The 16872-nt window shown below is 42.7% G+C and overlaps 1 protein-coding gene across 2 annotated transcripts in view; it reads left to right on the top strand.

Moving 5' to 3' along the window:
- The window catches only part of LOC138513424 (carbohydrate sulfotransferase 1-like), a 310424-nt gene that overhangs the window by 207846 nt on the left and 85706 nt on the right, over positions 1–16872 (top strand). The window contains exon 3 of one of the 2 annotated variants that reach the window (XM_069628267.1): positions 7913–8101. The exons of the other annotated variant lie outside the window; for it this stretch is intronic. Coding sequence (XP_069484368.1) covers positions 7954–8101 — 148 coding nt within the window. The 5' untranslated portion in view covers positions 7913–7953. The remainder of the gene's footprint in view (positions 1–7912; positions 8102–16872) is intronic. 2 annotated transcript variants of the gene reach the window in all.

Here is a 16872-nt window from a genome sequence, read left to right as displayed (position 1 = left end):
CATTATGGAATCTATCAATGTTACCAGTATGGCATGACTGCAGTGTGTAATCTTGTAAGGGAAGAAGATCGTGATATAGCAAAGACATTGCTCGCTCAAGATCGAGTGAGTACAAAAGAATTTGGTTCTATATGAACATTTTGAATATTGAAGGCTAAACGCAAAAATAACCCATTTGTTTTGCCCGATTTAGTGTGCTCTTTAATAGTCAAAATACTTCACTGTTCAGCCCTATCCTGAAAACCAATCTCCCTCTGAGAGGTCACAAAGCGGTCTTTGTAAATCGGTCTATTTAATTGTCGTGAAAATTAAATAGACCATTTCACTTAACAACAAGAATTTAGCAGCGGTTACTAGGGTTACTAGATAGGACAGCTGACTAGATCACCATCCATTTTGCTTTTATGTGCTATCTTTGTGTTAATGATAAGGGGACATGATCACTTTCCACCTTCGGGTAATCATAAAATCCACTTGCTCTGGCCAGTGGGATATTTCAATTCCATTTACTTTTGTAGGCTGCACATTTGTTGGCCTAAAACATTACACAATATTTTATAAATAGGTTATCATCTATCACCCTTTATGATGCTGTATATATATGTTGTACTAGTTTGGATATTTACTAAAATGTTGGCGATTAGGCTTTACCCTAACGGTAGCTCGAGGTGTACAGTACCTGTTGAACCGTCCATTACACACTGCAAGTTGACAAACATTTGGCCAAAGAGTACAGCTTTCGTGGCATCAGTGTCGTGTTATCCAGAATCCCCCAGGATTCATTCTCTTCCACCTGGGTCCTTTCGTGATCAGGCGTTGGTTCTAGTTGGATAGTCAAGCCCATAACTAGAATCATAAAAATTACCTTGTGCTTACTGCATGAGTCAATAACCTCTAAGAGTGTTTCAAGCAATGCTGTCGTTGTGGGAGCAGGTCGATTAGATGCATTAAAAAGACTTAACTGTCTGTATTTCTATTACTAAATGTATGAATGTTTTCTTGAAACTTACTGGGCCCCACTATAGGACGACTACCGCTATAGTTTGCAGAAACATTATGTGCAATCGTCTCAAGTGAATAACTTGTGCCTACTTAAAATGGATTGAATTGTCAATTCATTTTCAATTGTATTTCAAACAGAGCTATATTCTGGGATCAGGTCGATTATATATATTAAGTAAATGAATTGTATCATCTGTCTGGAGTTTTATTATCCAAGGTTGGATGTCAACTGAGCCTGTAGTCCTCATGATATGGTATTCTGGTCAATGGTGATACATATCATCTGAACGCTACTCGGACGACCACTTAAAAAAAAGAAATCCCAGTTGTTATTCATAAGGTAGTAAAGAGTAGGAAGTATGTAGGGCATGGATCTGCAAACTTTGGTTACCCAGATGTTTTGACTACAAATCCCATTAGCCCCAATCTGCATAGTCAATGCTGAGACACTTTGGGAGTCGTTGGCCAAAACATCTGGTGAGCCGCAGGTTGCAGGCCCCTGATCTAGGGGATTGTTTCATGCGATCAACTACTCTGTCTTTGCAGCCAGTGTGGAAGTCTGAGTGCCTATTGTTGAGATAAGAAAGAACTAGTAATTAATCTAATCCCAGTGGTGCAGCACGTTAAGATCTCCTCTGGAGTTGCGATTTGATTGTTCAGAAGCTAGAAGTTAATTTCTAGATTAATTTCTAGTTCTTTCCTTTCTCGTTTATTGGCAACTTTGTGCCAAGGCCTCAAGGTGCGCTCCAATACATACAACCTTAGATTTAATGAACATTGAAAAACCAGCGGTGCCCACCCCATTCACCCTGAGTGTCTATTGTTGCCATGCTCAACAGGGAGTGTACCTAGGAGCCAGCCACAGTGGAGTTAGTGTGTCCACCTTGCAATAGTCCAGGGTAGATGTTCATGTTGCCAACATGGGGGTGACTGCACAGGTAGCACCCATGTTTCTCTTCCTGGCCTCATCAACACTTCAGAGAAGACCTTCATATGCATTGTGAGCTGTTTCATGGGCCCCTCTCTCCAAAACAGCATGATATGATATGGCATTTATAACGTGCCGATACACAAGTGTTTCAAGGTGCGACGAGGCAAGGGGGGGGGGGACAAAGGGAGGACAGACAACGATCCTACTAGGCCAAGTGTCATTCAGATCGCGCAAGTGCATGGGAAGGGGGGAAAAGGAAAAGTGCACAGGGGAAGGGAGAGGGGAAAGTGCAGTATCTGGGAAAAAGTGGAATAAATAAGATAAATAAACAGCCAGCTGGTGGCAAGTGCAAGGAAGTGCAGACAAAAGTGCTGGTAGGGGGACTGTAAGGATACAGAACAACGGTCCCCAGGTGCAGGGGTTGCCAGGGAGGCAGTGTAAGTGGGCAATTGACAGGGCCTGGGCCAGAGATCAGAAAGGATGGCCAGGTAACCAGAGCCGTTTCAGTCAGGAAATCAGAAAGGGAGAGGGGGAGAGAAAGCAGAGGCAAGGAGGAAGGTTTTGAGGTGCTTCCGGAACCGGAGATGGTTCTCCTCGAGTTTCAGGGAGGCAGGAAGGCTGTTCCAGAGAGAGGCCCCTGCCGAAGAGAGTGATCTGCCACCAACTCGTTGCTTGGAGAAGCGACTGACACTGAGGGAGTTGGAGGAGGTGAGCGAAGAGCTTGAGAAGGAAGATATTTAGGAAGAGAGAGTTGAAGGTATTGCGGCCCCAGACCCCAGAAGGCCTTGTGTACAATGCAGAGGGTTTTGAACTTAATCCACGCAGCCACTGGGAGCCAGTGCAGAGATTTCAGTCCTGGAGAGATATGATCCCTGGGCTTCAGGCCAAGGACAAGTCTCGCAGTCCTGTTCTGGATAATGTAATGTGGAAGTCAAATATTACCATTTTACAAAGTTATTACATAATGTTATCCCCATCAATGATATCACCATATATATAGTCATCAGGAAACGGCATAGGCGATATTATTGATGGGGTTAATATTAGGTTTAAATGGGAGCGGGGGTTGCAGTGGTGACTCCGCCCCCTTTCAAAAAATATAGGGATTGCGGGTGTGTCCCCCACAGGTTTCATGGGTTAATATCGCAGCAAATAAACGTCGCCATTCTTGTATGGCGATATTTTTGCGGGGATATTAACACATGGGGTTCAAGGCATAGGGATACATTTTGCTAACAAACACAATTCAAAGCCCATACGCTTACATACATGAAAGTATTGTATTCAACCAGATGGTATCTTTACCTGTGTGCCAATTCCTATATTTGTTGAATTATAAGGTGAATGCTTCAAATTTAGTCAAAAATACACTGTCCAGGCATTGATTTAATTTTTCATTATTCATTTATTTCTCTTGTATTCCAATTTTCCAAAAATGAAAGATATTTTTGTTTCCATTTTTTTCAAACTAAAGTATATTTTGTCTTTGCTTTATTGTTTTATACATATCACATTTTATCTCTCTAGACGTGTTCACCATGTATTTAACATGGATCTTCAGGAGAGAATCCTGTTCCTTATTCTGTACACATTTGTCTGTGAAGTCGCTTGTTTGATGTTTTTTGGGGATTTTTATTTCTCACTGTTCACTTGCACAGCTTGTTCAAAACCTTTGTGATTGGCGATACGCTTGTCCCTTTCACCGCCATTCCATTAAACATACGTTAAATATTATTCTCCAGTAATAAAAGGCTGCACCCAGGAAAGCTGGTGTGTGTGTTTTAAACACATATTTAACAGTGCCCCACTCCTGTGTCGCCTACCGTTAAAGGTTTAAACATGGAACGATAACTCTGGTGAAGCCAAGCATGGGTTTGAGAGTCAGATCATTGAGGACGGGTTGGATTAAGATGAGTCTTGAGACGCACAAGCTTGTTTTTATGTAGAGCTGGGGGCCTGCACGCAAATGCCTTTCTGCATGCACACTCGTTCAAGTGAATGAACGGGGTCATTTTAGAGCCTGGTGTTATCTTCTCCAAAGGAAGCCCCAAAACAGAGCTTGTGAAGTGTCACTGATAGGACGCATGGTCTTGGCTCTTAAGATACATTTGTTAGTTTATTGGTTTGTATTGCGCACCAAACCCGAAGGTATCTGGGCGCATTTGCACAGGGTCACAAGTATACTTTAAACGTGAGTTACAATAGTTACAATTGAATGAGTTACAAGGTTACAATTAATGTATACATAATAAAGACGGATAGTATATACATGATAATACAAAGGATAATGCAATGCAGGTGCAAATTCTCTCCTACAAATAAACATGTGCTATGTTCTTTGCAGGCCATGGAACATTTCTGCCACATCTATTCAAGGAAAAGTGATATACAAAAATCTGCAATACTCAGTGGTGAGGCCTGCTGCTGCTGCTGTGATTGCGTTTCTAGCCTGCAAACGGGGATAGAAATGTGTACTTCTTTCTTTAAGCATATCACTTTAACCGGCCTGTCATGCATACGTTTCAGGTTGGCAGGCAGTGATGTATTCAAGAAGACTGTAGAGCACATAATTGGCACTGGCATATTGCCCACTGTGTGAATAAGGTCCTGAGGGCATTATGCAGTGTCACGCAAGTAAACAAAACATGCTCACCACCTGCTCTCTTTTGACCTGTGGAATTCTCTGTAAATCAGATCCAGAATGTGCAGTGGTCCTTTTTCTCTACGTGTCATGGTATATGTTGCCATCAGCCACATTCAAATGAGAAACATCTGGGCTTTTGTGATTTCACACAAGACAACCGTGTTGATGAAATGTGATGTTGCACTGTGTTGAAACGACAGGCATACTCCAATTCAGACTAAGGGCCTAATTAATGGAACTTTTAGCCTGGTGCAAAGTGGCTTTTCAGTGCCAGCAAACACCCTGATTCACAGAGCAGTGCAAAGTGTATTTTTGTGCACCAAAGTCACTTTGCACTGCAAAAGTACTCTTTGCACCACCCATTTGTCGCGATACAAAGAGTACTTTTGCAGTGCAAAGTGACTTTGCGCCCAATAATAAACGTTGCACCGCTGTTAATCAGGGTGTTTGCTGGCAGTGCAAAGTGACTTTGCACCAGTGCAAAGTTTGCACTGTGCTAAACGTTCCATTAATTAGGTAGGCCCTGAATCTGTAATACCTAAGACTCCATCACCAACGCCAAAACCTATGAGTGTGTGCCATGGGCAATTTCAGTTGAGGGGAGAAACTCTTTTGAGTCAATCCATTCTATCTACAATCTGGACAATGAAAATATGTCATGTAGTGTGCTTGAAATCACCATCAACCCTAGGCTCCCATTTTCTTTAAATTGTGCTAGGCGGCCATTATCTAAATCTTAGGGGACCCTTAAGCCCACTGTCGAATAGTGCTAAATTAGCTCTTTTCATGTATTACAAGAATCCAGGGCAGGCCTATCTTGCCTCCAGAATAGCTTGAACTAGTTTCCCTGGATCACAGCAGCTCTGCCAGAGCCCTGTGCTCACTTTACCAAGGACCAACGCGCAGAGACCAATTTAACAATCGGAGGCAGAAGTTGTAATGCCAACAGGGTTCAATATCACCAGTGCTCAAAACCACCTAATGCCCCCTGGGATTAAAACCCTGATTACATGGGCCAGTATCATTAGACTGCAAGACAAGTTGGCAATTGATTTGGTTGAAAAACTATCCTTTCACAGATGTTCAATCTGGCCTGAAGTGACAAGTGGAAGGGATGCGACATGAATGGTCTTTTGAAAACAAATAAATGAATAAATGGAGCGTTTTTAGGACTGGCATACCCAAAGATGGAAAGGGGAATTCCTGTGGCAGCCGGACCATATGCCTTGTAAGGAGATATCCCATGATGTGCAGTTGGAAAGCACTCTACTTAGGGACTTAGGGACTACCATTATTAATTGTCACTCTACCTAGTGTTGTGCTTCCTATTTCTGACACCCAAATCATAGATTTTCTGATACTTCTTTTCGTGGTGGCCCCAAAGCTAAGGAAACACAGTTATATCGTCCTGTGTGTCTTCGAGTAGTCTGCAAACCAGAACTCCAGAAAAACAGTGCGCTTGAATTTAAGGAGGCCATCGGGGAGACACTAATATGGTGCCCTTTTATCCAAGATGCACACTTTCCGTGCACTTAAACTTTTCAATCTAAAAATCTAAGGGACACATTCATAGAAACCGTGCATAAATCCTGCAAAGTCCCTGGCACCGAACCCGACTTTGTGCGTCCCTACTCGCAAAGGATTCTGTCCGCGCTCTGCGTATTCATGGAATAATGACCGCAAAGTAACTCTATGTGCAAGTTGGAGCCAGAAAGCCCATTCCATGCCCTCACTCAAAAGCAAATCCAGCCATGCATGCCAACCTTTGCACCCGCCTCGTCCGTGAGGTAATGCACCCCGACAATACTGCATTTATGCCCCCCAAACAAGGTAGCACCCCGGTGACAATGCGTGGGGTCCCCTGTAAATATTCACAGCACCCTGTCAATATTCATACCATTTTTCGTAACTGTAGTCAGTCCCGGGTAAATCTGGTAGCGAATCCCCATAAACCGTGGCTGCACTGCACTACTCTGCATATGCTCACGCACCCCTAAATTCCCGATCAGACCTTACATTTGAGCAGTGATTCCTATGCGATTGAGGTCGTGCGCAGGCTTTCACTTGGCGGTTTGATCCGGAGCTTTGCATGCTGATGCAGGCCGTCGCTCGACACCCCAACGTCATTCCTTGTTCTTCCTCATTCTGAGTGGAGAATGGGGAATAAGCATGGTGCACCCCCTATTTAATCTCTGTGCAGGTCCGATGCAAACTCTGTGTGGAGTCTAGCACAATGCGCTCGACTGCACGCAGAGACGTGCCAGACCAGTGTGATATACCCACAATGTCCCGAAAAGGCCTGCAAAGTCGATTCCATGAATCATCAAAGTGTGTTTTGCACGCTGAATGGTGCTCAGAGTCACTATTCAGCAAGCAAAACATTTCATGAATCAGGCCCATAGTCAGGCAGGAGAAGCTGTCCAGCTAACACGAGCAGCAGGCTGATGACAATTCACTTTTGATATGGAATTTGGATGTACAATTCTCTTTGGGTATTTATGTTTTATTCTGAGCTACGGTACTGCCCCTCTCTTTTGACTTAGCTGTTTAATGAAATTAAGTGTGTGCTATCTTTGGAATGTATTGTCAGGGACTCTAGGTTCTTTATTTCTCCTCAACTGTTCTGAGTTGAGTTCAACTGGGGCTGACACTGTTAGTGGTGTAAGTCTTCGAGCCCTGCCGCGCGCTAGCAATGGTGACCCAAGGGACGCTGACATAAGAGATTTGTGGGTCTCTGATTACCTGTCCCCTGCTGCTGAGGGTACCTGGGAAGAGCTGGCAACGACGTTGCCATCCTCACACTAGGATTAGAACCTGTGACTTGTAGATTGCTGCCACCTGGCTATTCATGTGTGTGTTTGTACATGCGTAGACAGCAACCTCAGCTAAGACTAATGGATATGCAATGCGAGCTAGACAAGAATGGCAAAATAATTAAAGAAATCTACTAAGTGCGTGTATATCATTTTTTTGTTGCCAAGCTTTTTTTAAATGATGATGGCCGAAGCAATTTTGATAAGTTTATAGAAGCGAAATCACCATTTTTGTTTCAGCTCATTTATTTTAGTATTCAACAACAGAGGGTTTAGTTCATCATAAGACTCACACATTTCACAAATACCCGTAGGCTTTCGAAGATGCAATTTAAATGATGGATGAACTTACTCATTACCATTTAGAAAAATGTATTAAATTAATAAATTAAAAAAAGATATGTATTTGCGAATGCACAGGTTCTGAAATGTGGCATGTTTTGAGTGTTGCTTTATAGCAGCAGGCGACATTGTAGTGACCCGTGTGCATCAACTATAATGTGTTTATTTTCCTGTTTAAAGAGGCAAAGCAGATTTTTCCGAAGCCATGTAATGTTTGAACAATGGAGTGTTCGTGGAAAACGGTTCTTCTCCTAGTGTGTGCCTCCCTGGGAATCCAGTACACAGCCATTAGGTCCCTGAGAACGGCATTCGACGCGCCTTGCCAAGACATGGGAGCGGAAGTACATTGCCTGCAGAGAGAGTTCAAAGGTGAGAGGTGAACGTTTACGCGCTTGCTGGTGCCTTCTCGGGCTGTCTTCACACATGCAAAAGAGCGAGATATTAAATATAATTAGATAGATACAATTCATGTATTTAAAAATGAAAATACACGTATACAAAAGTATACATTTCTTAAAATAGTAAAAGAAAAACAGTGTTTGCATAGTCGTGAGCCCAACCCAAACAATGGAACTCAAATTATACCAGCAATCCAAGATGAATCTGAGCTCATAACGTCATCCTATTATTCATTACCACATTCATTCTGTGAACTTCTTTTCAGCTTCATACCATACTCTTATAATAACCAGCGCCTAAATCACTTTATAAAATGTTCTTAATCTGTCTCTCTCTCTCTCTCTCTCTCTCTCTCTCTCTCACACACACACACACACACACCACACACGTTGTCATGTTCTAAACGGATGTCTCGTGCAAAACAATGTTGAACACTGGGTCATATATTTTGGAGAAATAACAGTTAAATATCACTTCAGTTTAAGTTTCTTTGGCATTGCAGACAGGGTTGGACCTTTGTTAACTTATTGTTTCTATTTATTATAGTGAAACTGACACACTTATTATTGGAAGGATGCATCTTGTTTCACTTAATATTTTGTTAGATGTACGTTTCTTGTATTCTCACGTTTTAAGTATTTTTCACTTTCTTTAATACTATTGTGTGATATTTATGGTTACCTTTTGCGATGCGGCTCAGATGCTGTTGTGGCGAAGTGTGCACTCTATATTCAATAAACAAATGAACAGCGCGCAGCTTACCCATGCGGATATTCACCGGGGTATACTCCTCCACGCACAAGGACGCCTTCTCGCACCATGCAGCAATGGCTTGACACCACTCTCTTCTCCAGAGTCGGACTCATTAGGGGCCTCAATACATGTTTGGTGGTTGTTAGGACAGTTTTTCTGAACTAAGGGCTTAGTAAAACCATTCAACTGAGGCAGTACAAGACTCCACTCTTAGTATAAGGCTGTACCACCTGAGTATAGGGTAGCGTAGACAGAGCAGCCAGGCTTATTTTAGGAGGGAGAGAGGGCAGGAGATACAGTACAAGTGAAATTGTAATACAAAGGATTCAAAGAAACACTGAAACACTATGTATTGTAAAAATAAAGGATTTATTTAAATACAGGTAGGCCCAGATAAATCTAGGGGTTAAGTGAGTACTAACACATTATATAAAATAACAATATAAAAACACAACACTATACTTGAAATCCACAGATCCAAGTATACACCTTATTTTGAACACCTAACAGTAGCTCTAGGGAAGTCAAAACCTTGATATACACGTTTATTATAGGTAAAGCCTATTCTTTGGGAGTAAAAGACCAATGGTTACTTTCACATTACATTCAGTAATACAAGGGCAGTAGGCCCTTCCAATTGTACAGTGCCTCTTGGAACAAACTAGATAAACCGTCAACTGGATAATATACATTTGGTGACTAGTGAAACACTTATCCTAGGTGCAGTAAAAACTTCTAACTACTTTTGTCATAACACACAGTTATACCAGGTGAGTAAAACCTAAGGATGTAATATACCATTACAGGTGCTTTTGAAATCAGGGAACCCCAGATTGAGGTAAGCAATAATTCTGGTAACTTGTTTTGGATGGCACACAGCTAACACAAGGTAAGTAAACCCCACATACTTTAACTTCACAATGAAGGGGAAAGTAAAACCCAATGTCACACTTTACTGAATAGTTATTCTAGGTAGGCAACAACCTAATGTAGACTTATAAAAGACAGGCTAGCAGCAAGTCAGGGGAAGCAAGACCCAGTTGGGGGAAACTCATACAGTTATCCTAACAGGACTAATCTGGTGATACCAATAGTTGGAGGACAATCATACAATTACCCTACAGGAATAATCTGGTGAAACCAACACATTACTTTTGTAAAGAGGCACAGCCTATTCATAGGGGAGTAAAATACCTTCATATCTACTTTCTATTAGACTGGCAAAACAGGGCTAAGGAAGAAAAGACGTTAACCATACTTTTAAGAATAGTGCATCACACATTCAAGATCATTAAGAACTTGTGTAACTGTTCACTCCTAGAATTACAGTTACCAACCAACTTTTTACAAGTAAGTAAAACACTTGATTTCTTTTCTAGGCAGAAGTCCCAATCCCTTCAAAGTCTTTCCCTTATCCTTGGAGCATGAGTGTTTTTAGTGGCAGAAGGGGGGCCACTAGGACTAGTGACCAACAGGCAGTGTTAGAAAAAGCTCTTTAGTAGCAAAAGTCATAGTTTCCTTAGGAAAACTGGCAAACAGATGAGTACTTTACTTTAGAGTTAAAAGAGGGCCCAGGGGCTTCACAGAAGACACCCTAGCAGGATTCTAGTAGTGGGACTAGGTGCACTGGATGAGGGACCTCGCAATCACAGAAAACACCCCAGGACTACACAGAAATCCCAAAAGGCTTAAGGTAAGTATATACCCAAGCCAACAGAGTACCTCAGCAATGAAGAAAAGATTGCAGCAGGAGAACTTTAGGGACTGCAGTCAAATACCTGGTCAGTGGATTCCTTGTCCTGGAGACTGAACACAAGACCTCAGAAGGGACTTTGCAGCAGGGATTGATGAAGAAGGCTCTAGGCAAGATTTCTCTCATGGCTGAATGTGGTTCTGCAGATTTGGCGCCTTTTCAAGGGGCACAGAAGAAGACAGAAAATTGCGGTTGAATTCTTGTCATTTTAAAGGTCCAGCACTCTTGTGAGGGGACTTTTTGGACTCAATTTGTATCTCTGGAGATGCACCAAGATGCTCACAAAGTTTCAGTGAGATTCAGAATTCGGAAGACCGTGCAGCGCACAGTGGCTGTAGGTCCCAGGGTATTGGGGTATTGCAAGAACGCAGGGTTCCAGCACCCGTGGGATGGCTCAAAATGCAGGTCTTCTTGAGTCTAGTGGGTCTCACTGGGCTCTGGGTTTGGGTTGTCATTTTCAGAGTTCCCAGATTGATTGGAAGAAAGGGCTGCAGCAGGCTCCGGTTACACAGCAGGCTCTCTGGTTGCTGGAAATCATCTCTGCCGTGTTTCCATCGTCATCCTCTTCGGTTTTCTGTTCCAGTGGTCGACATGACTACAGCATTTAGGTTTCCAGTATTTATCAGGAACTACAGCACAACCTCTGCATTCTCTCCTCACATTTTACAAGAAAGGGGCGTCTGGTTGTCCAAGCAGGACAGCCAGCCCCCCACTGGGATTTGTCCCAGTTGAAGCAAAGTGTAAGACAAAGGAGGGGGAAGTATTGGACTCCTCCCCCACTTCCTGTGCTTACAGACTGACTGGAGCCGAGGACAAAACTCACACAAAGGAATTTCCCACCCTGGATGTCAGGGGAAGGAACAAGAAATGACAAGAAACACTAAAATGGCAGAAAAAGAAGACAGGGACCCTTTTGGTAAAATGAGCACCCTTAAGTGCCTTTACTGAAGCTGTGATCACAGCCCACGGTAAAGGTGCACCAAATTAGTAAAAGGTATCACTGCCACCAGCCAATAAAGGTAAGCTTATCACTGTAACAGAATTGTTACAGTTTTAATGTGAAAGGGAATACATTGTATCTCCCCAGCACTCCACATAAGGTGGGGGGTGCTGGTTTCACAGAATAAATTGTAAAAGGGATCCAAAGATCCTTTCTACCCTTGGGAACTGTAGTTCACTCAAGGTTAGCACAAGAAAGTTAAATGGGGAGCCCCTAGGGCAACCCAGCAACAACACGCACTTATTGGCAATGAGTTGTCAAACATGACAACTTTAAAAAGATACTATGGAGAGTCTTAAAAATGACACCCATAAAAAGAGTTAAAGATTAAGTGAGTGTGGAAAAAGTTTCCCACTCACTGAGTGATTAATGAAAAATATCCCACTAGAAAAGCAAAAAGTTCTGGGGTTGATCCAGGAAAGGAAGATTTACCAGCTCTTTGGAAATCTTACCTAACAGTGGAATCTGGCCGTTAAATCTGGCGGACACCACCAAACAGAACAACTGTTACCACACGTGGTCTGCTGGAATTACCGGAAGATTACAGGTGTCAGTAAGGGTAGGTTGATCCCCATTCCGCGCAGTCCGATATGACTCGATGGGGGGATTTCCAGTTTTACCGGTACTACCGGTTCTGGTAATACTGGCTGTTTTTTGTCAATGGGGTGCCTGGAGGTAAATCAGGCTACCCCACTGGCAAAGTTGCTGGTTAACGAAATTACTGGCCCCTCAAATCCAGACCGGTATAGGCCACACCTGAATTCACTTGATTGCACTGACAACTCTGGTTTCTCCACAAGTATCTTCCACGCCGTCCCCACCTTCCAGTGTCTTGAAAACAGTGCCTCCTCTTGTTCTCCTTCACGAATGGGCTCAGATGGTATTTTTTGGAACACTGACAAACCAAGTCTAGAGTAAAATCAAATTCAAATTCTTGAATGAAAAAAACAGCAACTCATGAATCCTTAGGGAAGATATAGCAATAAGAACTCCAACTTTAAGAAGACTGATTATTTGAGTTTCCCTCATGATCATTTGTTTTTCTTTTTTTGCCTCTCACACACCTGCAACCGTTCATTGAGTTTCTCTACCTTGCTTCCTTGGTAAATTACTAATATCAACATGACTTCAGGGCATCCATAGACGCGCAAGCAAATAAGGTGCCTGTATATGGGAATTTTCAATCGCGTGTCTTCTGCAGCATTGCGATAGCTCACTATTTCAAAGACCTTTCTCTGTAAAATCAGAATATAGGTGATACAGCAGTGCCACTTATTATGCTACTTGATGTAGTGTCACACATTTGTATTTGAACTGAGTCCACAGGTGGACCATACTTTCCACAAGCCATTCGCTTATTCAACAAGTTAAGGATTGTATGTGATTTTGGTAATTAAATACATTGTAGCAGGACATGAACTTGGAATAAAAAACATAGCTATAACAATTCGCTTTCAACATCAGGGTGTTAGTAATTGGCTTTATCAAACTGCCCTAATCACTCCCTATCTTTTGTTCGCCACCAATTTTCACTTTTTTTTTACAGTCTATTCTTGACTGGGACACAATAGGATCCAGGCTTGGCAGTTCCAGAATTGATATTTCTGGTGTTGCGATACAGTACATTTGAAAGTATGCCTGGGCATGTAAGCTACCATAATACACGAGTTTGCCAAAGCGCCACTCAAGTCCCTCATGCACGATATGGTATAATATATGATATGGAATTTATAACACGCCTATACACAAGTGTTTCAAACATTACATCCTAAATGAATTCCCTACACTCCAAATGTCCCTTGAAACGCTGTCCAATTGATCACAAACACTATGAGGGCATGCCTTTCTTTTCTGCAGCATTGATCTATTGTCCACCTAACAGGTCTCACAAGGCCCATGTTATGACAAAGCATTCTACCTCTATAATACCTACCGCCCTTTTTTCCTGTCACTTATTTCCTCTTTCCCATCATCTAATCCATTCCCTGCTCCTTTTTCTTCAGCAGTTGAAGGACTGGATACCTCTGGTTGGCAGGCACCATCTGCCGCTTCATTGACAAGATGCTCTGAGAACACTCTGGTGGCGACTTGGCACATTATAAAGTCTTCATGATATAACAATATATCATAGTTGATTTTGCAACATTCTAATCTGATGAAGCTGTATCTAAGAAAGATGTTAATGGTTTTCCTCCAACTGTATTTTATTGATTTCATGGAACGCTTTATGTGAAAGCTGTTGAGTAATAAGGGCATCGCAGTTGCAATGTATGTTTCTTTTCTGGTCAGTTAAATGTATGGTAAAGTCAAAATGATTGTGTCTACATAGAAACGATATCTGCTGGTGTTCTGAAAAGTAATCGGTTGGATCTACGAACACATCACCATACTATGCAAATGCAGCCCATCGTATGGAATTCGCTCACCACTGTTATTATCGTTGGGATATAAGTGGTTATTTTGAATGTTCGATTTTTCACTATTTCCTAGCACCCCCTTCCTTTGAATTCATTGAGATGTTTCACAAAATTGGATTCAGTAAGTGTTCAGTATTCTGCTTCTCCATCTCCTATCCTCCCTCTCTCATAATGTCTGGAAGGAAGAAACAAAAAAAGCCACTCCTGATATCCAACCCTGGGCTGCCCATCACAGACACCTAAATCAATTCTTCCTCCAGACAATCACTGACATTCTTTTCGCTGTCCCGTGTCCAACCTAGGGATCCCCCATATGGTCTCTGTCCTCTCCTCTTTCACCCTCTCACCCATTACTGGTGGCACTAGATGGGAAGTTCTCTTGGTCCACTTCGCATCTTCCAAATGCGCCATCAAATGTCTATCATAATGGCACTGTCATGGCCCAGGACTCCCAGCAGAACCGTCTAGTGGTTAGCTACATAAACAACCTTGTATTTTAACAGGGTTACAGTGAAACAGTAAAGAGTTAGAAAAATAGGGTGTTTACTGCCACCTTGGCATACTAAGACAAACAAGAGTCGACACAATAGTGTTTTAGCCTATTGCATTTTTTGCAGCTTCAATATGAAGGCCTTCATCAGGGTGTGAATTGTGATCTAGGTTCCTCACAGCCTGGGGTATGTATTGTGCTGTAAACACATTGCACGGAGTCATTTATTGTGGGGAATATTTAATCGCTCCCCAATCCCTTCCAATGTAGGTATGATATTAAATTTGAATAGTAAATAATCACGCCTCGCTATCGGACAAGGATATTCTGAAACACATTGCAATCTTAAGAAACAATTGTGTGTTCTGAGTTACTATTTTCATGGCAGTATTTACATTTGGTTTAGTGCAGTCCTTACTACAGGCTGTAGCCCGGGTCTACTTTGTATGTATTCTAAGTGTCTGTAGTGGGGCATTTCATAAGGGACTTGCACCCTAAATACATTTTGGAAGTGTATCTATCTAGGTGAAAATATCTATAAAGAGTTGTAGTGTCTCCCCAAATTGTATTATTTCATCAATATTTGATATGCTGCTATTATTTACCCAAACCAAGCTCATCTCCTATATAGTCTACAGAAAAATCTTTTGCCAGGTTGAGAAGTCTTTTTAGACAGTTGCCCTCAATTCTGTGTAAGAGCTCCATATGTTTGACTGACCAAATTTCACAGCCATACAAGATAATTGCAGGCAATTTTACTTTGTATATGTCCATGAGCGGTTGTAAACCAAATTCACCATATTGCCTAAATTGGCATTTCAATACTGTGACTTGTTGGAAGTTGTTGCCTACATTTACTACTTAGTAGCTTGTGAGAGGTTTTCCAAGATAAATAATAGTCAATAAAGATTACAAGATATGGGAATTGTGGAAAATATTCTGCTGCTTTGACTATTTACCTCAAACAAAAAGGAAGACAGGCAATTGTTATTTGTACACAAGGGTCCAAAGGCCAGGTTACACAACACAATAAGGAGATCTGCAGAAGCGGCATACCTTCTAGACATGTAGATTGGCTGAGCATCCATCACCAACTGCTTGCAATTAAGATAGGCTCTACCCGTTTCCTACGGCTGTTTTACCTACACTCTTGCATCTTGCCATCATAAATAAGACGCAGTATTATCCACCTAGCTGACCCACCAAGGGATAGATGTGTATGCCATAGATTTGAAGTAAGCTCCTTGTAGGGGTTAGGCTCAAGTGTTCCATTGTATCCAGGCATTTAGGTGCCCACTGCACCCCTTGAAGTAAGGCTGCCTTGACAATTCACAGCAGGGCTCACCCCAATCACTCTTTCTGGGCTTGTTACCCCTAAGTCCACATATTACTTTGGACATCTGTATCTCCAGCATTCCTGCTCTCCACTTGCCCTGAAGAAGGCCATCTGTGACCTATGCAGGCCCCATTGTGAAGGCCAAAACTCGAGTTGGCTACTTTCAACTAGTTTGATACTACCTCATCCGGAACAGGACTGCGAGACGTGTCCTTAGTCTCAAGCCCATGGATTGTATCTCTCCAGGACTGAAATCTCTGCACTGGCTCCCAGTGGCTAAGAGGATTACGTTCTAAACCCTCTGCATTGTCAACAAGGCCTTCTGGGGCCTGGGGCCTCAATACCTTCAACTCTCTCTCCCTAAATATCTTCCTTCTCGAGCTCTTCACTCATCCACCACCAACTCCCTCAGGGTCAGTCGCTTCTCCAAGCAACGGGTTGGTGGTAGATCTCTTTCTTCGGCTGGGGCCCCCCTCTGAACAGCCTCCCTGAAACTTGAGGAGAACCATCTCCGGTTCCGGAAGAACCTGAAAACCTTCCTCTTTGCTTCTGCTTTCTCTTCTCCTCTCCCCTGCTGAACTCCTGGCTGAAACTGCACTGGTTACCTTGCCACCCTCTGATCTCGGGCCCAGGTCCCCTCCCTCGCCAGTTGCACACCTGCACTGCCTCCCTTGCAACCCCCGCACTTGGGTACTGTTTTCTGAATCCCTACAGTCCCACTCGAGCACTTGACACCTGATGTCTGCACTTACCCTTGCACTTTCCACCAGCTGGCCGTACTTCTCTTATTGTTTATTTATTGTATTGACCCCATGTACTACACTGTCCAGCCTCCCACCCCACACTTTTCCCCTTCCACCCTCCCCTGCACTTGCGCGATCTGAATATCACCTGGCCTAGTAGGATCGTTGTCTCTGTCTTCCCTCTGTTCCCCCTCCCTTGCCACGTCACGCCTTGAAAGACTTGTGTCGTGTTATAAATGCCATATCATA

Source organism: Ambystoma mexicanum, chromosome 12 (assembly GCF_040938575.1).
Source record: "Ambystoma mexicanum isolate Mex_15411 chromosome 12, UKY_AmexF1_1, whole genome shotgun sequence".
Taxonomy (NCBI): domain Eukaryota; kingdom Metazoa; phylum Chordata; class Amphibia; order Caudata; family Ambystomatidae; genus Ambystoma; species Ambystoma mexicanum.
This window is presented reverse-complemented; position numbering and strand designations above follow the sequence as displayed.